This window comes from Sciurus vulgaris, assembly GCF_902686455.1.
Source record: "Sciurus vulgaris genome assembly, chromosome: 16".
Lineage (NCBI taxonomy): Eukaryota > Metazoa > Chordata > Mammalia > Rodentia > Sciuridae > Sciurus > Sciurus vulgaris.
Window position 1 is genome coordinate 57,476,572 of NC_136477.1, and position 23,747 is coordinate 57,500,318.

The 23,747-nt window shown below is 42.7% G+C and overlaps 1 protein-coding gene and 1 long non-coding RNA gene across 7 annotated transcripts in view; one reads left to right on the forward strand and one right to left on the reverse strand.

Annotated features, from left to right (window-relative positions):
* The window catches only part of PTPRG (protein tyrosine phosphatase receptor type G), a 718,545-nt gene that overhangs the window by 648,541 nt on the left and 46,257 nt on the right, over nt 1-23,747 (forward strand). For 4 of the 6 annotated variants that reach the window (XM_079114373.1, XM_079114370.1, XM_079114369.1 and 1 more), the window contains 2 exons: nt 10,101-10,187; nt 19,022-19,113. In XM_079114373.1, the coding sequence (XP_078970499.1) occupies nt 10,101-10,187; nt 19,022-19,113 (179 nt within the window). Of the gene's footprint in view, nt 1-10,100; nt 10,188-18,307; nt 18,448-19,021; nt 19,114-23,747 lie in introns of those variants that run through there. The other 2 variants (XM_079114374.1, XM_079114371.1) reach the window with 2 other exon arrangements.
* Nucleotides 14,769-23,747, reverse strand: part of LOC306646056 — a 29,768-nt gene continuing 20,789 nt past the window's right edge. The window contains exons 2-3 of the long non-coding RNA XR_013759807.1: nt 16,496-17,267; nt 14,769-16,117 (exon numbers count right to left, since the gene is read on the reverse strand). This is a non-coding gene — a long non-coding RNA (uncharacterized lncRNA). The remainder of the gene's footprint in view (nt 16,118-16,495; nt 17,268-23,747) is intronic.

Sequence of the window (23,747 nt, forward strand, 5' to 3'; positions counted from 1 at the left end):
TGTATGTATAGACACACAAGCTTTTGAGGGAAAGATTTCATATATATATATAAATTTTCTAATGTGTATATAATTTTTCTAATATACATATATTAAATTTTCCAAAATTATATACAAAGTTGGTTTAAACTAACCAAGCTTTAGCCTTCATCAGTAGAGCCTAGATTTGGGCTTTTACCAAACTCTTAGTGCCTATAGCACAAAAATCAGTGCAAAACTGAGAAGTTCTTCCAGAGCACAAAGAAAATAAAATTGAATTAGTGTTAGGATGGATGCATTGGCTAAGCCTGGAGGAGACAAGGGTCTTTCTTTCTGTCCAAGTTTTTTCATATTAATGTGGAAGCAGTGGTGCTGGGAGCTCACATAGAGAATTGGCACACGTAGAAGAGACGTGCATGTCCCTTTGGCAGTGCAGTTTGGAAGCTGGAATAGCAGTGCTTCTCTTTTGCCTTCTGAGGCCCAGTGGGAGTGGGTGATTGGCAAGTAGACCTGACATAAGTAGAGCATGGAGGCAGAGCAAAGCCTCCTGGGTCATTTCCTCGGGTGGCAGGCCCAGCGCCAGCTCACTGTGAAAGCAGTTTCTGCCACAACCAGGGCCCAGTCATTTGCAGCTAGTGTTCTAGATTCTGGGTGTATTCACTTGGAGTTGTTGACACTGCGATTTAAAGGGTGATGTAGTGAGAAATGAAGCCCAGGCTCTCTGAATTCCATCTCCCCACCCATCTCCCACTGTATGAGGATGTCAATTCTTGCCTGTGTTCAGCGGGTCCATTTCGAGTGCCAAGCACTTGGGTGGTACTATCCCCTGTGGTTCTTAGGAAGCTATGTGCTAGGTACTGTTTCTGACCCTTTTCTTTGAACTGGGAAAAGAAAGGGAACTGCCATTTGTTGAATGCCCATTGTGGGCCAGGCACTGAGCAGTACTGTCTTGTACCATATTGCTCAGAACCCTTTTCTGTTGCAGTCTGACAAAAATCCATTTCAAACTGTCTAAGGCACAAGGAAATGGAAAGTGTTGGTTGATTCACAGAGCCGAACATTTCAGGAATGTCAGGCCTGGTTGGACTTGGAAGATGGAACAAGAACATATGGCCTTGGCTGGTGTGGTCTGTCTCTGGGATCTGCTCTCTGTGTGGGCTTTTCTCTGAGGCAGGCCTCTGCCTGTTGCAACACATGGTAGCCTCTGGCCCACATAAGACTTAAATCTCTCTACTGCAGTGGAAAGAGATTTTTCCTTTAATAGTTCAGTTAGTGGAAGGCTGAGGCAGGAGGATCACGAGTTCAAAGCCAGCCTCAGCAACTTAGCAAGGCCCTAAGCAACTCAGTGAGACCTTGTCTCTAAATAAAATATAAAAAATGGTTGGGAATGCAGCTCAGTGGTTAAGAGTCCCTGGGTTCAATCTCCCCCCAATTCCCTGGCAAAAGTCCAAGTCCTAAGATTGTATGACTCATGAATGACTTATACTATTTGTCCATCCCCAGAGTCGGGCCTCTGTGCTTGTTGGGTCTGTATCTTAAATTTAACTCTGGAGCCCAGACAGAGGTGGGGTCCATGAAAACCAGGGATTAAGAAGTGGACTAGGGATCCTGGCCCAGAAAGGAGACTAATTTAGAACATTCAGCTGAGTGTTTTGATACTTAAGAAATTATAAAGCTGTTTGTGCTATTGCATGGGCATGGACCCATTTGCAGCCTTCTGTTTATGCAGTCCTTAGAGTTTCTGCCATACGTTGTGCTGAGCCTGTGACCCAGGGTTGACGTCCCTTGGCCCTCATGGTCATTTGAAGAGATGGATGAGTATAAGAGTAAGAAGAATTTTTGGAAAAGGGCTTCAGCCCAGCCTGGGACCACAACTGGGACTAAAAATTAAAAAAATAATAATAATAAAAATAAATAAAAAACCTCCCTGGAGGATCTGATGTCCAGGCTATAAGCCAAGGGAGGAGCCCATGGACGGGTGAGGCAGAGAGAGCCTGGCCTACTGCAAGGAGACATGGGTCGTTCTCACGAGAACATGTGGGACAGCAAGGGTCAAATCAGGAAGGCACTGGATGCCATCCAAAAGGACATGTGTCTTGCCCTGAAGATGACTGAAAGGTGTTGAAAGGGCCCACGGTCCAGGAGTGCAGGTGGGAGAGGCCATGCTATGTCCTGTTTAAATGGGAACATGGGTTCTGAGTCACAGCCTGGATTCAGAGCCAGGTTCCACCAGATTTACCACCTGTGAGGCTGGGGAATGTGCATACCAGGGAGCTAGCTGTCATCCCCAGAGGGTGGCAACTGGTTCTAGGCAGGTGAAAAAACTAACCTGCTTTGATTATAAAGCCTAAAGCATATCCATTTTGGGTGTTCTTGGTGTCAAAATCTCATGGAGTTGAATGATTAGGAAAAACTGCCTCAATAGGACATTTGGGGAGCAGCCTCAGATGAAGTCTCCTTTACCAGCTTCAGTTTCTACCTCTGCAAAGTAGAAATGTGCCACCAAGTTCCCAAGGGGATTCAGTGTTCACTGTGGGAAATGCCTCTTCTGGTGTCTAGTGGATGGATGTACATACATTTGCTACCAGAGCAGATTGAATTCTGGGTCCTGAGGTGCTTAAAAAGTTTTTAATAAAGAAAATGAAATTTACAGCTTTCAATAAATGCCATCCCTCGAATGTAATCCCATTGTGTTGCGGTACACAATTTCCAGTAATGGGACTGTCACATAAAACAATATTTGAAAAGAACTTTTGGAATTTCCTTCCTAATTCATTCTTTGGAAAGCTCAGTTGTGCAGAGCATCCTAGAAATAGCTAAAAGTCATCTGTTTAGAGCTAAATATAGTATAAATGTAGGTTAACCAATCAAGCAGAACCACTTTGGGCAAAAAAAAGGAAAGGGTGACAGTAAAGTTAATGAAATTGGTTTGGGTGATGCTCCTAATGGGGTGACAGCAATTCCAGAGGAGGACATGCCTGAGTAACTAGGTTGAAGACATGACCCCAGCCCCCACCTCCACCCAAGGGAGCAACTTTGAAGCCCAGTGGGCAGTGTAGTTAATTCAGAGCTGGCTGTATTGAGTTTACTTCATCAACCCTGCAGAAGACCAGTGGCCCAACTGCACACCCTCTGGAAGACTGATGGAGTTGGGGCAAGTCCTCCTCCACAGTGGCTCCCACGTTGCAGCAGCAGACAGCCGGCTCTCCACTGCTTGGCCTGGAAGTGGAAATTTCACTCCCATTCACTCATCACTAGCTCCAGATGGCCATACATCCAAGGACACAGACGAAGTAGGAGAGTGCATGGGTGTTTGTGAAGCATTGCCACAAATAGCCTTAAATATTGAGGCCCATTGACGTCACTGCATTCATCAAGTTTCCCCAAAGTGACAACATTGGAAGCCAGTCATTAGTCTTATTTCATACATAACCAAAATTTAAAAGTATGGGTACAGATCTCAGATATTTGTATATCTGAGAGACCTCAGACAGAGGGTCCCCTCGGGGACTATTTGAGCAGTATTTTGACAGTTAGTAATGTAGGTCCATAGGGAGAAATGTATTTTTTTAAATTTTATACTTTTTAGTTATACATGATGTTAGAATGTATTTTGACATACATACATGGAGTATAACTTTAATTAGGATTCCATTCTTTTCGTTGTATGTGATGTGGAGTTTCACTGGTCATGTATTCATGTATGAACATAGGAAAGTGATGTCCCCTTCATTTCACTGTCTTTCTTATTCCCATCCCACTCCCTTCCCTTCATTCCCCATTGTCTAATATGGTGAACTTCTATTCTTCACCCCCTTACTGTGTGTGAGCATCTGCATATCAGAGAGAACATTTGGCCTTTGGTCTTTCGGGATTGGCTTATTTCACTTAGCATGATAGTCTCCAGTTCATTCATTTGCCAGCAAATGCCATAATTTCATTCTTCTTAATGGCTGGGTAATATTCCATTGTGTATACATACCACACTTTCTTTATCCATTCATCTGTTGAAAGGCACCTTGGTTGGTTCCATAGTCTAGCTGCTATGAATTAAGCTTCTATGAACCTTGATGTGGCAGTGTCCTTTGGGTTTAAACTGAGGAGTGGGATAGCTGGGTCAAATGGTAGTTCCATCCCAAGTTTTTTCAGCAGAGAGATGTATTTTCTAATATCTTTGGCAGGGATGTTACAAGTAGGATTCTGCAGTTGTCTCTTGAATGGTCCTTGCAAGGGTCTGCCTTGGATAGATGTAGGATATAGAATCCGTAATGCTGCAGAAGTTGTAGTGAAGCTAGGAAGAAATGTGGACAGCTTATAAAAATAAAATCGGCCAACAGTTACAGGAGCTTGCCTCTTTCTGCAAATTGCACCGTTAGATACCTGGTAAATATTGCAGTCTGCATCAGTCATGCAGTGTTTCCAAGCTATTGCAAATTATTCAGAGCAATTAAAAATCATTCAGAGTTCCTAAAACCAAGACGAAATCAACTCAGTAGTTTTTGAAGTGTGCCATTTTGGCCTTCCTATTCAAGATGGTGACAACACACCTTTTGAATTAATAGAAAGCATGTTCCAGGAGTTGGATCCCCTGCCTTATGAAGATAAGCTGTTTATATGGAATTAATGTTTCTGAAAAGACTCAGAGCTGCACAGCTGCTGCCACTCAGAAATGAGAGGAAAATTTGGGGAAAGTTCCTTTTTGATCTGCTTTCATAATTTGAAGTGGATGGTGGGGAGAGGAGTTCAGTGCCCAGTATACAGTCCGTGTGCATGCTCTAGGAGAGTTCAGCTGCTACGAAAAGGGAATTTGTGCGCACTTAGAATCATACAGATTGTGAAGTGTCTCCCTCCCGCCCTCCCCCCTCACCCCGGGATCATAAAGAAAGTTGCATTCAAGGTAACTCTTTTCTTTCCAAGTCGTGCCCGAGAAGTGCTTTGTTACTTGGCTAGCCAAAAACCTTTTATTGAATTTTCACCTTCCCAGATCGGTGTTCAGCAAATAATATCTCCACCTAATCAGCATACAAATCTTTGGAGGTAGTATCATGATGTCCATTTTGTACATCAGAAAACTAAGGCTCGGTAAAATGAGGTGATGTGCCCAAGTCACAGTATTAATCCCTGGTGGACCCTGGACTTGAACCCAGCCAATCCGACATCTGACCTCCTCACTTGCTGTCTTCCCCATCACATTATCTCAGCTCAGATTCGGGAAGAGTGTGCCTGGGGGTGGGCGTTCAGTTTCTTCCACAGTCAGCTTTTGTGGCATGTGTTCACCTGTCAAAAAGACAATGTAGGAGTTTGGGGAGCTGAGGCAGGAGGATCGCAGGTTCATAGCCAGTCTCAGTATCTTAGGGAGGCCCTGTCTCAACATCAGAAATAAAAAGGGCTGGGAATGTGGTTCTGTGGTTAAGTGCCCTGGGTTCAAAAAAAAGAAAGACCCTGTAGGAAAAGGAACTAGCTCCACCTTCTCATTGGTGGTGGTCACCAGTGTGTACCTGTAGTTTAGACTTGCCAAGATCATGTGGAAGAAAACCTCAGGGACCAACATGTTCTCCGGTGTTCTGGATGCTGAATAAGGATGTATCCACTCAGTGACGTCTCCATTACTCTGAGAAGGTTTTGATGTTGTATAACATAACCTGTTTGTTCTCAGTCCCAGCTGATTGGTTTCTTGATGAAAAACTTATTATCTCATTAATCATAATTCTAACTTGGAAAAGGACTTTCCAGAAGTATAAACCAGCTTCTCAGATGGGTGTGAGGTAACCACATGGGTTTTGGGACAGAGAACTGGAAACTCTTAAGTAGAAATTGTAACACTGGACCCGGATTTGTTAAATTTGACATCGGAAAGGTTGCATGCTCTGAGTCGGGCACGGTGTGCACATGTGTGATCCTGGCTACTCAGAAAGCTGAGTCAGGAGGATCTCAAGATCCAGGCCAGCTTGGGCAGCCTTGTGAGACCCTGTCCCAAACTAAAAATTAAATAGAAAGGGCTAGAGACATAGCTCAGTGGTAGAGCACCCCTCTGGTAGAGCACCCCTCTGGTACTAAGTTCAGTACCCAGAACCACTTTAAAAAAAAAAAAAAAACAAAAAAAGGGTTTTGTGTTGATTTGATCTGGGAAATGCGTATTCCTCTTGAGCCATAAGTCTGTGGCAACTCAGTCAACACCAGTTAGCCACACACGCCCATAGAAAAGGGCTGCTTTTAGTCTGAGTCCCTTCTTTAGACTTTAAAAGATTTTTGCCACGTGTTGGTGCCTCTTCATTAAGAATGCCGTTCGTGAACACAAGTGAGTTTTGTTGACATTGCAATTTTTTTTTTCTTTCCTGGTTGTTCAGTGGGAGACAGAGTGTCATAAATACAAAGGGAGCGAACCGCAAATGTGTGGGGGATTCATGTTGGCATAATGGAGACTCGGGCAAACAAACAGATGCGTGAGGAAGTGGAGTGTGGGCGTGTGGTAATAAGCCTGTCGTGCCCAGGGGATGACCGACCACATGTGCCTCACTGGAATGCCAATCCCTCCTGTGTTCCCACAGTAGCAGTAGCGACACAGATAGCCTGGCGAGCTCCCTGCACCCTTCTGCTCTGTGGCTGACGCTTCCACGTCTACTTGCTGATGACTGGGTCACTCCCATTCCACCCCAGCAAAGCCACCAGCATGCTAAGTATACAGTGCACTAAGAATGGCACCCTAAGCAGTCACCCTAAGCAGGTGACACCAGAGGGATAGCAAAGGGGAAACAGTACCAATAAAAACCACTAGTAATGGTTGAATTAACCCGAAGCACGTGTTACATTATTGAATCCTGGAGCAGCCAGGGGTGGTGAGCAAGCTATCAGGGAGCGCATCACCCTTGTCCTGAGAGAGATGTGGGTCATTTCCCCTTCTGGAAATGACCTACAGTGGAATCATACAACTCATAGGTTTTGGAGTTCATCTCACCTAGGATTTTGTATTGTGTGGCTGGCCTGTTTATTCCCTCCTTTGTTCATTCATTCACCACTTTTTATGCATCTCATTGCACCAGGCTTTGGAGATTCATTCTGGGGGTTCCTGTTTTGCAGGGGGTGATAGCTTAAAGGGATAGATAAGCAGGTAAATAAAGGTTCTCCCAAAGGTCAGAAACTCCAAACCAGTGCTTTCCCAGCCAGTTTTATTCAGCTGCTGTATCATTTTAAATTTTTTGAATTATCTTAGAAATAAGATTCAACTTAAAAGCCCAGCTTTGTGGGTTCTCGTGGCAAATTGGAAGGTCTGGCAACACTGTTCTCATTGTCTCCTGTGGCACTGCTGGGCTGGATGGAGCCAAGTGTGTGGCCCTTTTGCAAGGGACACTGGTTCTCCAGTTAGCCAGTCTCTGCCCTCGCTGCTGTTTGCCATCTGGCCCCTGTGGGTGGTAGCATTAGACTCCCTGGGGTATGGTTTCGATTAGGGAAACAGTGTGCTCCAGGTATTTTGACCTCAGCCAGAGTGCAGGGGAAAAGAGTGGAAGTTGGGGAGGGCTTCCTGGAGGAGTGGATGTTTGGGCTCTGACTTTTGCAGAATGAAGAAAAAGGACAAATGTTTGTTCAGAGGCCGCTGTGAGCAGTGACCTGGAAGCACTCAGTCATGGCACGCTGAATATCACCAGGGGCCAAACTCCTCTAGACGCCCTTCCTGTATGCAAAGCAAAGGCTGCTTCCACAAGAATAATCAGGATCTTTTCCAGGGGATTCTGTGCGTACGTAGGCACAGGGTTTTCAGTTCCAGTTGCCCAGTGTTGTCTTGTGCTGAAAGAGTAAGAATGGAAAAGTAGGTCTTTAAAAAACTCTTTTTAAGTCGAGAAAGATCAGATTCTCTAAGAATGATTTTTGGTGGCTTTATGTGATCACCTCTGTCTTTTCAGCATAAGACCATTCAGTGGACCTTGGATTGGGGGCATCTCCCCCAAATCCATCTCTTCCCCGGAACTTGTACTTGTGGCCATATTTCAACTTTTTTTTTTTAGTCATTAGGAATCATTTTTACCATTCAGCTCTTCAAAGCCTGACAATGTGTCAAGCCAGTGGGGAGAACTGGAGCACATTTTGTGAGGCCAAAAGATGACTTGCTCAGAGGGTCTGGGTTTGTGATGACACCGTGGTATTAAACTGTCTTGCTAACAGGATTGGGGGAGGGGAGAAGAGCCTTCCAAGGTCCCCAGCTATTCCAGGAGGTGGGCTCCTTTTTTACCCCTCCATACAAATGTGCATGGAGGTTGTGGCAGCTAATGCCACAGATCCCAGGCAACTTTTTGCTCAATAACTATTTCCCAAATGGCTACTCGGGAGCCTTTCAGAATTCCAGAGAGCTGTCAGTTGTTATAGTAACCGGCCCCCTGCTGTCGAGTTGGCCCTGAGATACCAGTGGAAGCTCTTGGAACAGGCTAACCACATAGTCATTAGACAAAAGCAGGGCAGGATACACAGCTGAAGGCTGCTGTTTAAACACAACTCCATGATACTTAAAAGACTGGACTGACTCTGTTAGGGAAGATGGATGCATTCTTGAATCCAGTTCGCTTTACAGGAGAGGGAAACTCCTTGGATGTTGAGTCTCTCCTGGTTAACAGCCACCTCTTTGAATTTCTCAGAATTCAGTGTCTTCTCTCCCAGGGTTGATGGGTTTGCATTTGCTCAGGTAGCCCCTTGATCATTAGCTATTGATGGTGTGGCATTTGCTTCTCAGCGAAGTGTTGTCAGTTTCCGGGTGGTAGTTTGAAGCGCCTGTGATTGTATGTGAGGAAAAGCTGCGGAGATAGCCGGCTCTGCTCCAAAATTCCCGAAAGAGTGAATCTGGCAGAATTCAGAGTAGGGCTAAGGGTTGAGAAAAAGTCTAAATATTTGAGGAAGCTGCAAATTTCAAGTTTTTATGAAAATTTGTAAAAACATTCCAACACACTCGTGATTTCTTCAGATTAATGTTCGGAGCCACACAGCATATCTGTGACGTTAGGGGGACAGTAATTGTAGTTCCAGAATGTTCTCAATAGAGGGAGATGAGAAGTTCTAAGTTACTGTAATCCCTCCCCCTTTTCAGTCATATTCCCAAGTTTTGACTTCTCCAAATTCTGGTGCCTGTGCCAAGCTCTTTTAACCAGTATAGGGTTAATACTTACCAAAGAAAAGATGACATTTATGAAAGAAGAAAAACCTAATGGTGAATAACTAGAGGGTATTTGTTCCTCGAAATAAAAAGCTGCTAAAAAGCAAGAAGCGACTCAAAATTGTATCTGCCTACCTGATTTCATAGTTGTGTGCGAGATTCAGCAGAGTGTCCAAAAAACATCATCCATTATTATCTGATCAATTTTGGGAGAGGATAGGAATCATTTTTGTGTGAAAGCCTATAGCCCAGGTGGTTTGAGGGATCAAATATAATTAAGCAGACATTTTCAGGTATTCTGTGGAAAAAGTACATCTTTCAAAGTCTGTAGCTCAGTGTCATATGCTATGGTTATTTAAATTTTAAAGGGAAACTAAATATAGTACTTTATATATAGTAATAACTTGCCAATTGCTGTCCCCATCTCCCTGAGATGCCTCTCTTATGTATTCCACAATCTGTATTGTGAATCTGGAAAGTGTCCAGAGATGACAGGATTGCATGGTGAAAAGATGAAACCCCAGACCATTGGTCTAATAGTAAGAAATTGAGAGAAAACCATGGTAGAAAGGAGGCCCAAGTGGTCCCCAGGAGATTCCTGCAATTCCCATGGAATTTCAAGCAGGGCAGCTGCCAAAGCTGAAAGAGAAGGTCTCTAAGGTCATGATCATAATATCCTCATACCCTCGCCTCTGTTAAAATCAGGATAATGCTGCCTTCTAATAAATAAGGTGCATTTAGGAGCCAAGTCTGCATTTCATATTTCTTTCTAGCATCAGAGATCTTCCTCAAACATACCATCTTTGTGAGCTTCCTCCTTTGGGGGCGGAAAAAATGTCCCAGTGAGGCCTGAAAACCTCTCAAATAAGGCCTGAAATCGGGGGTGTCTATGCAAGAGGGAGGGGAGGGCCTGTGTGGGACTCGTGGTGGCCAATTGGAAATACTGTCTTCTACACCTGTTCTCTTTTGTTTTTTGTCCCTTTAGAGGGTGTAACAAAATAAAGTCCAAGGGCTTTCCCAGACGTTTCCGTGAAGTGCCTTCTTCTGGGGAGAGAGGAGAGAAGGGGAGCAGGTGAGGGGCGGTCAAGCTTAACGGGGGTCTCGATGGCCGGGACTGGCTTGCGGAATTTTTGTTTTGTTGCCTTGGGGATTTGAGTCTTCTAGCTGAAACTCCCCTGCTCTATTCCAACCCCCGAAAGTAAGACTCGTAAATATCAGCTCAGCCTGCTGGTAGCTGGTAGCAGTAACAGTAATGCGTGTGCTTGCTTGGCTTTGTTTGGCAATGGCGGGGGGATATTTCCAGATTGTACATCCTGGGGTGCTCTGTGTTCGTGTGTCTATGTGTGCTGCATCCGTTTTCTTTCCAAATTTTCAGATATTTGCATGTTTTAGAGCTTTTTTTTTTTTTTAATTAAAGTGCATGAATTTAGCCTTATAAGAGAAGAAAATCTTTTTGAAACCTGAATTTATTCATAATTAAGGAATGAAGATAGGAAGGGGAGAGAAGTAAGCAAATGTGAATATACTGTTCCATAAGAAAGATGAACATTGTTTAAAGCAAAATGCATGCATTGTAGACTGTGTGAATACTTTGAAAAATTATTGTCCTGGAGAAATTTATAACATGTTAAGTCATGAATTCATAATCTTAATCACTACACTGAGCCTCTTGATAATACTTACTTAAGGCTTATCTTAGGCAAACTGTATAATATAGTCTTTTAATATTAAATTGGTAAGTAGGCTAATTCAGGAGTATGATGTCATGAATACCATCTTTTTGCTTTCATTGAATCCATTTATAGGAATTTTTTTTTTACATGGAATGATTTGTGTCCATTTGTAGTAGATAAATCACAATATTGAGACAGAATTTCTATGCATTATAATCAGATATACTTATGATATCTGAGATAGTATAATATAGGAATTTTGACAGATTAATGAGAAAGTCCATGATATATCTTCTTTTAAACAGTACAGTGCAGTTTTGGCCTTGTAGAGAAGCAGTGAATGATTGCTGGCACTGGTAATGTAATTCTTTTCTCTCTATCATCTCTGTTTTCTTATTGATGTTTTTGATTTCTAATACATTTTCAAAACTCCAAGGGTAAAAACTGTAATAGAGTTCCCCTCTTTATAGCTTTGAATTCAAAGAGCTCTTTAAAAAAAAAAAAAAAAAAAAACAGGGATTGAACTCAGGGGCAATTAACCACTGAGCCACATCCCCAGCCCTTTTATATTTGATTTAGAGACAGGGTCTCACTGAGTTGCTCAGGGCCTCACTAAGTTGCTGAGGCTGGCTTTGAACACATGATCCCCCTGCCTCAGCCTCCCACACCTCTGGGATTATAGGTGTGCACCACCACACCTGATGTATCATCATTTATTTAAGCAGTCCCCAAGGCTGTCTTTGGGGTTGTTCCCCATCTTTTGTTATCACAGACAGTGTATTGGTGAATAATTTGGGGTCATACTGCCAGTGGATAACGTGTAAATGCAGGGTGAATTCAGCAGTATCACAGGGTGGGTGTAATTTCCATGAATGATGTCAGTTTGACCTCCATGGTGGGACACACAGGAGGGTTCCTGTGAAGCACTGTCTGACCAGTCTGTTCCTTAACAGCCTCCCAAGAGGTGTGCTGGCCTTTTTGGCCAACTTCATCAGTGAAAAAGAAGTGGTTTCCCCGTGTAGTTCTAATGTGTCAGCTTTTATTTTAAGGGAGGTTGAACTATTTATTTTTCTATAAACTTTGCTTATGTCTTCTGTTCATTTTTCCTTTGTGTTGGTCTCTTTCTAATGGAGAGTCTTTGTTAGTAATATGGATTGCAAATGCTTTCCCCCAATAAACAGCTTCCTTTTTAACTATGTTGATAATTAAAATTTTATATAATCAATAAAATGTATCTATTTTTATTTTCATTTTCTAAATTTTGAGTTAGTTAGAAAGTCTCCCCAATCTGAGCTTACTTTTTTAAAAGTACTGAGGCTCTAGCACTGAGCAACAACCCAGCCCTTTAAAGTACTTTTTCTGGGTTTAAGTTTTAATAGTAAATTCTCAACTCATTGGGAATTTAATCTGGTAGATAGTGTGATGTCCAAAGCCATCTTTTGTTTTCCCAAGGTGATCCCAAATATTTCAGTACTACAGTAAGGGACTGTGGAGTAAAGAGGCACATGGTAACTTAATAAATCCTTAAAATATCACTTTTACAGCAAAACAGTCCATCATGATGTTAATGAAATAGCAGTTGCCAAAAGGCTTTTCCCAGAACATTTGGATTATAAATACTGAAGAATAATGTGCAGTAAATAAAATGAGAATTCACTTCCTACCTTCTCCCAAAATGAGTTGGACCACAGCATGAGCGTTAACATTCCTAAGTCAGTGGGGGCTGTGTCTGTGCCCTTAGAACAGTGGCAGATGGGATGGATAGTCCCTCCAGCCTCTGTCCAGATGTTCAGAATGTTCCAGGCTCAGGTCCAAAGGGTGAGGCAGCTGCTCAAAGCCCCAGACGTCAAGCCATCTTTTCTAGGTGACTGCTGGGGACCTTGGGAAGTACCTTGCAGGGCTCACTTCCTTGAAGCCAGCTGCAGTACAGAAACCTACCTGTTAAGGTACCTGTTGTCAAAATGTGGCTTAAGAAGCTGCCTCTGCTCTCTTATCTCCTGGAAAGTGTTGCTTAGACTTCAGTTGTTCCTACCAGTAGGATCTGTCAAGGATCTGTTGACAAAGCTCATGTTTAAAGAAGGCAGTTCATTGTCTCGAGACCACTTCTGTGTCTGATTTGTTAATTTTCTCCCACCTTCCCAAGGACATTAATGGCAGGCAATCTGAATCATCCAAAATGATTCTCACTGCAGAAATCAGATTTTTGTCACTTCCACCTACAACAGAAGTTGTCTAGCACATTTCTTCTACCCAAGTGAAATCCAAAATATCTAGAAACATTTTTTTCCTCATTTAAGTTTAATATCTGCATCCCCAACCACACCACCATCCCTCAGATGATGTCGTTCTTTTTCTCCTCTCCCTTTCTTCCTTTCCTCCCCTCCTCCTATCTGAGAAGCCCTACTCACCCAAGCTGTGACAACCACGTGCCCCAGGAATTCCAGGGAAGCCCCGATGTGAAGCACAGTCACGTTTGTCAGATCTCAAGTCCCCTTTTATGGTTTGGAAAATCTGCCAACCAGAAGTATATTTTGATTTCTGAGTTTGTCTTTCTGGAAGATCCCTTCCTGGGAAGATACTACCAGTGTAAACTGAGTGGTATAAGCTGAATCACTTAACAAGCAGTAAAGGAAACTCAACAGTGAGGGAGTTGTTGTATATGAAAGATCTCAACTTAGAACTTACATTGGGCTCCTTCCAAGTAGAACCCCAGAGTCACTTCAGGCAGACACTCCTGTCTGAGGGAAAGCCCAACGATACTCACAGGCTTCTCCTCCTACTGTCACTTATATGTTTTGCCCTGATAAATCAATCTGTGTCTTTTTAGTATAGTTCTCAATCATCTTCCTTGAAGGCACATGAGTGTTTCCAACTTTCTGTGTCTGAGTGGCTCCTATCCATTTGCACAAGTGTGAACGTGATTTCTGTTCTTGACAGCATGAGAATAAATGGAATTATTAGTGGACATGCCACTGTCAATTTAAATGACAGTCTATAGATCAGTTAGGATTGCTTGATTAATATTCGTCAGCCACTAGGGCCAACTGCCCACTGTAGTCTGCAACTAGAATTTTGAGCTGCACAATGCCAACAAGCACCTTCTATCCTGATGTGATTAGCAAACCATTGAGCTTAGTTTGAAGATAGTGACTTGATTTCTAACCCTGTCAAAAGCTCATTTGTTTGTGAGTCTGAGTTTCACAAAGTCTGGAAACCAGGTTAGAATCCTCCTCCCAGACTGGGCTCAGCAGTCAGTGTTAGGAAGGACAGTGTTGTTAGGTTAGGCCGGGGACCCAGGACACCTCGCACTTAAAGGGGATGAACATGTTGACCCAGAAGTCTAACCTTGGAAGCCCCTTGTCATCAAAGTAGTTTTGGATGCCTGCTCTTGGAGTACCCGTTGTCATAAACGGGAAAGCGGAGTGGAATTCAAGACCTTTCTGGACTGCGTGTCAGCATCTTGCTTCTGTATAGTCTTGGTCAGAAGGGCAAAAAGAGATTTAAGAGATAAGTCCTAAGAAAATGGTTAACCCATATCAGAAGCTGTCTAAACAGGTCCTGGAAAAACAAAGAGCAGAAAGGCAGGTTGTTATGTAGAAATCTGGTCATTCTGGGTGTTAATGCCTTAACGTGTCAGGTTTCTAGAAGGAAATGGGGGAGGACACTAAGTCATGAGATCCTCTGGCTATCTTTATTGTTTTGAAGGATAAGCCTCTCAAACTGGGATATGTATTATACTTATAAAACACTATGGAACAGAGCAGGTGTGTATATGTATGTGAGTGTGTGATTAGTCAAGAGTGCCAATAAAAACCACACTGGAGCCTGTTATGTGTGTGTGTTTGTGTACGTGCGCATGTGCTTCATTGTGGAGCCCCGGGACTTGAAATTGACAGCTAATTTGGTGGATGCTTATGGCACCCTCATGAAGATAGATCTATCTTCAGAGTACTTCAGAGCAGTACTTCAGAGTACTGCTTTCTTAAGAGTAGAATTTTTGTTGTTTCTGGAAAGATCCCTATCCTTAAATATCTTCCTTATTTGAGAGAATAGAAAGTTATTTTGAGGAATTGTAGTCTAGGAGCAAATGTCATGACCATAAGCCTCCCAGGTCCTGTGGGCCTTTCAGAAGACTTTTTAGTAGACTCATGCATCCAGGCACACTCCTACCACAAGGCCTCGTGCATGCCAGGCTAGCACTTTCCCACTCAGCCATATCCTCAGGCCCACCATTTTCCCTTTTGATGATATCTGCATCAACATTCTCACTGTGAAGAGTGAGGATCATTTTAGGCCATCGCTCTTGGTGATCCTCGGAGCCTGTTTCATTTGAGGAGGAACTTTTAGGGGTAAGTTGGTTGAAAGAGAATCGGATCTAGATAGAAAACTGAAATTGTGTGCCCAGTGGCACACTGGAGTCCTTTCAGAAAGTCTATCTCCATTCCCCTGAATTCACAATTGGAGACAGTACTCCCTCTTTGAACTTGTCACAAGTTGGAAGTTTTAGAGGCACTACAACTTGTGGATATTTTTCCTGTTCTCCAAAATCCCTTTTTATTTTCTCTGGACACTTCTGATGGTCAACAAACAATTCTCCACCCCCCTACTCCCGTGGGACTTCTCAGAAATGAGCAAATTAAAATGAAATGTCCAGCTGCTTTTCTAGAATATGAAACCTGCCATGGAGAATTGGTACATGCAAAGGGATCATCACAGTGTTGTGGGGTAGTGAAAAGCCCCCATCAGTGCCGGGGCCAGAGCGGACCCCTAAGCAATAAATTAAATACCAACAATGTAGGATCTCCATGAAGTGGAAGATTAAGCAAACATTAGCAATGAGGATGCCAGCTGTATTTGTTATCAAGGAGATGTGTATAGTATGATGGCACTTTGTTATTTAAAAATTTAAAAAGCAGAAAACGGCCATCTGTCAGAATTTGGGTGGCATTACAACAGCAGCCCTCTGATTGATCTCCTTGTTCCATTCTTACTGCCAAATAATCCATTCCTCACAGAGCAGCCCAAATGAGGTTTTTAAAAGAGATGAACCAGAATGTGTCCCTCCATGGGTGAAAGCTCTCCCTTGCCTTCCATTGCTCTTCAAGAGCAGCAAAGGTCCTTTAGGGTCTCCTGGCCCTTGCACGATGGGCTCCCACCCTCCTCTCCAGCCTTTTCTGGCTGCCTTTCCCTTTCTGGGCCCACCCTGTCTGAGGTGCTTCCACTAGCTGGATCTGCTAGAGTCATCTTCCCCTGTAACTTCATGAAGCTCATCTTCCACGCTCGGGTCTCTGCTCCAAAGCCCCCTCCTCGGCAGGGTCCCTCCCTTCACCTCCATAGTTCGGTTTTGTTTTGCTTTGTTTTGTCATAGCAAATATGCAACTACTCGTTTTCAAATTTGTAATTTCCCATCCCCAACCCCAGGAAAACAAGTGTCACGAGGACAGCTCCTTTTTGTCTTCTATCTTCCCAGTCTTTATTGCAGATGACAGAGGGAGTACTCAGTAATAAGGACAGGTGGGGAAGGGTATGTCCCCAGTGTTAACAGTGATGATCACAGGAGAGGGACTGGGAGTGATTTTTAAGTTTTTTCCTTTGGTTCCTTCATAGTTTCTAATTTCTCTGCAAAGTTCATCTGACCCATATGTAAATCTTTATAAATTACTCCAGTGCTTAGCCAGGTTTAAGGAAGTGGTTTAGGATTGTGGACAGTAGAGAACGTTCTCTGCACATGCGATGTGGTGCAGTAGACACTGAATGAGCATGTTCTGAATGTGCTGAAGCCTTCATTCTAAGGGAAGCCCTCACCCGCCAAGTTCTGCAGTGAGCTGCCCACCCACGTCTTTTTATGGGAGGAAAGCATGCGACGTGCAGCTAGGTGCAGATGTACAGAGCTTTGTCCCTGGGTTTCTGACCCTCATCCGCAGTTGTGTGCTTTTTCTCTGGCAATCACAGTTATTTTGCTCCAGGGAAAATCCATTATAAACAGCAACACATGGGGCACTGGCGTGTGATTTGCTTCAGTACACACTGCTTTTTTTTTTTTTCACTTCCAAAGATAATGTGGATCCTTTCGTTCCACGTGTAACTGAGAGACTGGCTGGACTATCTGCCTGTTTTCCAGAAAAAAACAAAGCTACTATACAATATGTCATTCCAAAGTTGCAGGACTTTAATCATGACTTGGCCTGCCACGACTCTACTCACTAATCACTTTGTGTTTTAGGAACTGAATAAGCAATAGAAGTTATTTCTTTTGTTTACTTGTTTGTTCTGTTTGCTGGAGTCTGCCCTGGTAAATTATGTACCCCCTATTCCAGTGACTTAGAGCACTTTTGGGGGCCACCGAATACTTGAGTGGCAAGGCTTTTACTCAGCAAAAGCAGATTTTCCTTAGCTAAATCCCAGGTACTTGAAGTTCCAGCTCCCTGTGTCCATGGCCTGTGTTGTAACTTCAGTGGCAGGTTCTGGAAATCTGCTCACTGGGGAGGGGAGCAAGGCAGAATGGAAACATTTTATAAAAAACTGATAATTTAGAAACAGAAGCTATTACTTCAAACGTCAGAATGATGTTTTTGACATAGATTTCCATCTTTACACATTTAACAGATGTGGTTAGCACCAGAGTCCTGTGGTATCAGGCATTTCATACCTGTGTAGCTTAAGTCTGGCTAATGTTAACAACACATTTAAGTAAAGGCAAATAAGAGAGATGAACTCTTTTCTTAGTGTGTATATTACAAATGCCAAGAAATTCATGGAAGAAATCATTTTTCCTCAGCTGTAAGTGTAGGCCCGTGTGACGCGTGCCAAGAGTTGGTGTCGTTTATGTTCAGGACCTCCTAATGGGATAGAGGAGCAATCCAGTTTGACTCTAGAAGAGTACCCCCATGTACAGTTGGTTCAAGCTACTGTCCATCAAAAAATAGCCACCACTTCAGAAAAGTACATTATATTATCACATGTGATCCTTTCCAGTTGTAAGTGGTTACAATAGCCCGGTAGAAAGTGGGGATGGAAAATCTGTATGAGTGCTCTCTATTCCCACGGAGATTTTGCTGTATAGAGTTGCCTGATTTTTTTTTTTTTTTTTTTCTTCTAACCTTCTAATTCACTTCTTCCACTTTGTAGAAATACAGTATGTCCACAGAATCACCCCAGGATGCTTTTGATTAGATATGCAAAGACACCCCAAGGAAAAGTTGACTTACTCTAATAGCTGAAATTTGGATCCAAAACAGAGGGGAAAAAAAAAAAAAGAAAGAAAAGAAAAAAAAAGATAACTATAGTGTGTGTAAATGTTGCTTGGTGTGAGACGCCAGAGGAGTAGGACAGATCCCAGTGACACAGAGCACCAGAAGGATGCCGCCTGCCTGGCTAAAAGACCCAGCAGTAGGGCCAGCTATTGTAAAGCCCCTCCGCCAGATGAACAGGGACCCTTCTCTGGTCACAATAGCCATTCACGCTGAGCAGCCTCATTAAATATTCAGCCTGTGCTTCCGGCAGCTCATTAGGGCCGCAGTGAGCAGTGACGCGGATGCTGGGAGGCTGAGGGCCAGCCAGCATCGGTGGGCAGAGGCTGAGTGAGCTGCTGATGGCTTTTCTGTTCGCTGCCTGTCCTGTGATGACCAGCGTGTGCTCCCTGCTTTGCTTGAAGTACAGGTAAAAAAGGAAAATGAGCAGAGGACACTGGAGGGCTTCAGGCCCTTGTCTTAGACGCTGTCTAGGAAGGGTCTCTGATTTGGGCATGTCTGCCCCTTAGAAGCCCTGTGACCCCTTTAAAGAGCTGTCTGAGGCTTCAAGAGCTTTGCCTTAGCACAAACAATATGGTGCTCTTGTGGAGTTGGACTACTGTACAGAGGGCAGCCAAGGTGTGGTTTTGAACTTGATGCTAGAGGTTTAGAACAGGTCAAATGTAGAAATAACCTGGGAGTGATCCTGGTGGTTTGTGCAGTGAATAAACTCTGTCCAAGCCAAGTTTTCACATATTGGAGTGGTTGGGTACCAACTCCTTCCCCTTTTACTCTTGGGCTGGATGTGGCTATAATATAAAATGGATATTTATCAGCTCCAATCCGCTGAATGTTGTGCTGCCGGTGTCTTGTAACTTTTCCATGGGTCTGCCCCCAGTGCTATGTGATGCGGGAAGCTGGGGAGATCTGTGAGAGAATTGAAAAATGAACTCAGAATGTTTCTTTGGTTGCACTGTTGATCCGTTTTTCTGTTTTCCCCACAGAAAATGTTTCCAGACCGCTCATTTCTATGTGGAAGATAGCAGTTCACCTCGGGTGGTCCCCAATGAAAGTATTCCTATTATTCCTATTCCGGGTAAGTAGGACACTGCACTTACTTCCAAGGGGCTGTATTCCCTTTTGTTCTCAGTTTTATGCAGTAGCCTGACAAAATATTATTTTTATGACCTTTTAAAGCTTGTGCGGTCAGAGATCCTTAAATAAGGATAATTAATGAAATCTTTCCTCCTTTGCATATCTACAAAGTAATAAATTCCTCTTTAGAGGAATGCATAACCATGAGGTAATATTAAGTACAGAGGCACAGGTAGGAAAGAAAGTAACAGTAGGGAAATGCAAATTCACATGAAAAATCACATTTGTCATCTACTTGGACTAAGTTTCATTTGGATGGGCAATTTGTGCTTACATTTTTTATCATGATTTGTGATAACTTTTTTTAAAGGCGAGTTTTTGCCTAAGATTCCTAAATCTGAAAATAACGTATCTTCATATTGGATGTTTTGGTTCTGGAGATGTGATATGGGAGTCCAGGGATATGTTATCGGTCTGGTGCGTATTTCATTTGTCCTCAGGATAAAGCACTTGGCTAGTGTTGGGAGGAGGATTGGTGGAGCATGAGTCCCAGCAACTGCCAGAGACATTTAAAAGTTCAGCAGTAGGTTAGTGGTTATAAATAGGATGTGGGATTTGGAGATCTCACCCACCATGTTCTGTGTGGCATCTTTTCCTTTTTGCCAGCTTGAAACTTTCTGATGCGGAGTTTCATTATACATCTATTCAGATGTCTTATCCATCTATCCTCCTGACATTTATTACTGCTTTGTAGACGGAGGCAGTGCATTTATTCTGGTGTCACCCTCCTCCCCACCCACAGCTCCCTGATCCTGCTCATCTGCCTCATCTGTGTATACTTCCACCCAGGAGGAGATTTTAAGTGTGCTGTCCCTTCCCACTACAATGAGAGCTCTGTAAGGGCAGGAGGATGGATTCCCAGTGCTGGACTACCCAGCACAGTTAGGCGCTCTATTTGATGGACGCATGCGTGCATGATTGGGTATCAGCCAAATTTCCTTCAAGTTCTTACAGGCCAGAGCTGAGAAGCTCAGAGGTCATTCTCTGAGGTTCTAAAGAGTATGCCTTATTTGTTTGCAGAGTATCAGTAGGTGTGATTAGGATTGGGAGCTTAATTGGCCTTTTGTGTGTCTATAAATGGTCAGTCCTTCAATATTGCTGGGATTACCTGGGTTTTCCATCCATTCTGGTCAATTCTTACTAAAACTTGTCACAGTACAAGAACAGAAAAGTCTTGCACCTACAGGATCATTGTGTGGCTGCTACATGCCTGCCATTCAGATGGAGCTAGGTTTTGTGCTACCACATGTTCCTGTCCATGAACCTTCAACACTGGTGGGTGGAATTGCCTTCTTGCCTTGTGAGGACAGGAGGCAGACGGGAATTGGGCTTCATCACCTGGGATAAGCTGTTTTGTCCAATCTACTAGATTTGCACAATAGTGTGCATATGCTTGTATGCATATACTCTTATATCGTCTCGAATATATGCTGACCACTGGGAAGTTTCTGGGAGCCTGATTCATTGGACAAGTATAGTTGTTGGGTAACTGTGCAATTGAAATCCCTTTTTTTTTTTTGAACCCAGGGACACTTAACCAATGTGCCACATCCCAGCCCTTTTTATTTTTTTATTTTGACAAAAGATCTGACTGAGTTGCTTAGGGCCTCGCTAAGTTGCTGAAACTGGCTTTGAACTCACGATCCTCCTGCCTCAGCCTCCGGAGCCTGGGATTATAGGCACGCACCACCATGCCCAGCTAAAATCCATTTTTAAAAGAATAAATAATGAAATACTTCCTGTATTGTTTTTCTGTGTTTATTTTACTACTGGATTAGAAATCACAATACCTAGGGTCTCAGGCTGTACCATGAATCCTGTGGTCCATATATTAACCTCTCGTAGCCGCAGTGGCCATCCCTGCTTTGGAAAGTATATATGGCAATGGAAGTGTGAGCTCTCCAAACTCCTGGACAGTGTTTTCATGGTTCTCATGTTAAAATCCTCCCTAACTCAGAACCGCATCCACAGGGTGCGGCCTGTCCTGCACTGCTTTTCCTCCTTTGGGGCTTTAGAACTTCCACTCACTAGAGTCTTCTGACGGTGCCACAAATTCTGACTGTCTTGCCACATCTTTGAGTAGATGTTCCAGACCAGAAATTGCTTTTGAAGGTTTTCCTGCTGTATTTACCAGCTATGGGTTTAATTACCATGTTAAATACTCAACAACCCCAAACATGTGGTTTTCTCCCCTTTCAATGTGAGTTTCTCCTAACTGATACTCACTGGTAATATGGGTGAGTATATGGAAAGAAAATGTTTGAATTTTAACTGATGGAATAATCGATTTTCTTCAGTTGATGTGGGAGGTGCATTCTTGATGAGAGGTAACACATTTTTTAAAGTGAATCACTTTGAATGTCATCAGGGCAGTGTCAGTTGTTATTTCTAAAAATAGAGATTTATAGAGCTTATACAGAATGCTTATTCTGCCCACTGAATCTCATTCAAATCTCTTATTTTCACAACAGTCCTATAGTGACAAGTGCAGATGATATCCCCATTTTACAGATGAGGACACTGAGGTTAGGAGACATTGTTTAGTTGGCCCACAGTTACATCTCTAAGTAGGGAGCTAGCATTGGAATTCTTGGTGTGACCTCAAAGCACAGATGCTTAGAAATGGCTCTGTATGCTTCTTGGCATATTACTCTTGACAGTTTTGATGCCTCAAAACTTCAGACCCCCTCATTTGGATATGGCTTCATTAAATCAAGGCATTTTCAAATGCAGATAATGTTCTTTTTAGTTTTTTTCCTGAGTTCTTGATCATATTCTTATTCTTTAATGGACACTGGCCATTCCCTTCTCCATTAAATCCTTTTTTATCCTCTTGAAGAGCGTTTCATAATTCTTCTGTTGAAGTGTCTTCCATATTTTTTTTTTTAAAAAGACTCCCTCGCATATCTGCTCTCTAGTTATTTTTGTACTCTTCCTTTCTGAGAAAGACTCCCAGCCCAGCAACTGCACTTCCATTCCTTTTGCAAAACACAGGTCTGTGTGATTTAAATGACTCAGGGAGCAATTCACAGACATGTTAAATATTGAAGAAATTTAGACACTAAATCAGCAACTTTTGGATGATTCTGCTGTGGTTAAAATTCATAAATATACAGCTTAGGATTTTAAATCTCAAACCACAAGTGGAATCGGTAAGTCACACTGTTAGAAGTATTATAAAACAGGGAAATGATTAAGGAAAGCTTTGCTAACTTTTGATATGCATCCCTTGAAGAGAGCAGTTTCCAGTAATTTTTGAAGAATTTTGAGTTGTCAGTTTCACTAATTCTAAGTGAAATGTGGTGATTTAGAATCCTCAGTATGTTATATTTTGGTTTAATAGAGTAAAGACAGTCTTTTAAGAATGCAGATATTTTGCAAATGGCCAAAAAATATGTGAAGATGTTCAATATCTTGGCAATCAGGAAAATGCAAATCAAAACTACACAGATTTCATCGCTCTTCTGTAAGAATGACAGTCATCAAGAATACAAATAATAATTGCTGGCAAGGATGTGGGGAAAAGACACACTCGCACGTTGTTGGCGGGACTGCAGATTGGTACAACCACTCTGGAAAGCAGTATGGAGATTCCTCAAAAAGACTAGGAATGGAACCACCACAGACCCAGCTATCTCACTCCTCGGTATTTATCCAAAAGAACTAAAAGCAACAGACTGTAGTGATACGTGCATACCCATTTTTTTATAGCAGCATAATTCAAAAGAGCCAAGTTATGGAACCAGCCTAGCTGTCCATCATTTGATGACTAGAAAAAGAACATGTGGAATATATACACAATGGAATTTTACCCAGCCATAAAGAATGAAATTATGTCCTTTGCTAGTAAATGGATGGAACTAGATAACATCATGCTAAATGAAATGAGCCAGACTCAGGGGTCAGATATTTTGTCTTATATGCAGAAGCTAGAGAGTAATAAAGAATCTTTTTTTTTAAAGAGGAAGAATCTCATAATAGAAGGGAGATCAGTAGAGTAAAGGAGAGAGGAAAAGGGGGAGGGAGAAGGAGTGGGAAAGGGGAAGAACAGCAGAGTGAAATTTAACCATTCATGTGCATGTATGAACATATCACAATGAAGTCCTCTTATGCGTAACTAAAATGCACTGATTCCAAAGGAATTAATGAAGAATACCCCACTATTCTCAGAGTAAATGCTGCAAGCTTGGAAAGCCACCTCTAAAAGAAAGAATGCAGGGTTTTTTTTTTTCCCCCTGGCCTTACCTACCCTTGGATATAGTGTGGGAAATGATGAGCATGGTGGCAAAGGTTAGTTAGACACAGGAGGAAGAATATCTACCCACAGTGGAAGAAGTGTTTTTGAGGTTAGTCCCCAGTCACCATGAAATTCACATCAATTCTTGTATCAGGAAGATTCTGAATTATAGTGCCTGCTCTTAGGCTGTATGGAAAAAGTGGGGGTGGAGGACAAGTTTAACTGTGACTTATGCAGGAGAATGAAGGGGGTTTGAGCCCTAATAATTTTCACTAATGGTTTTTTCAAAATCAAACACCCCATGGTCGCCTGTTTCCCATTGTGAAACACTGTGAGGA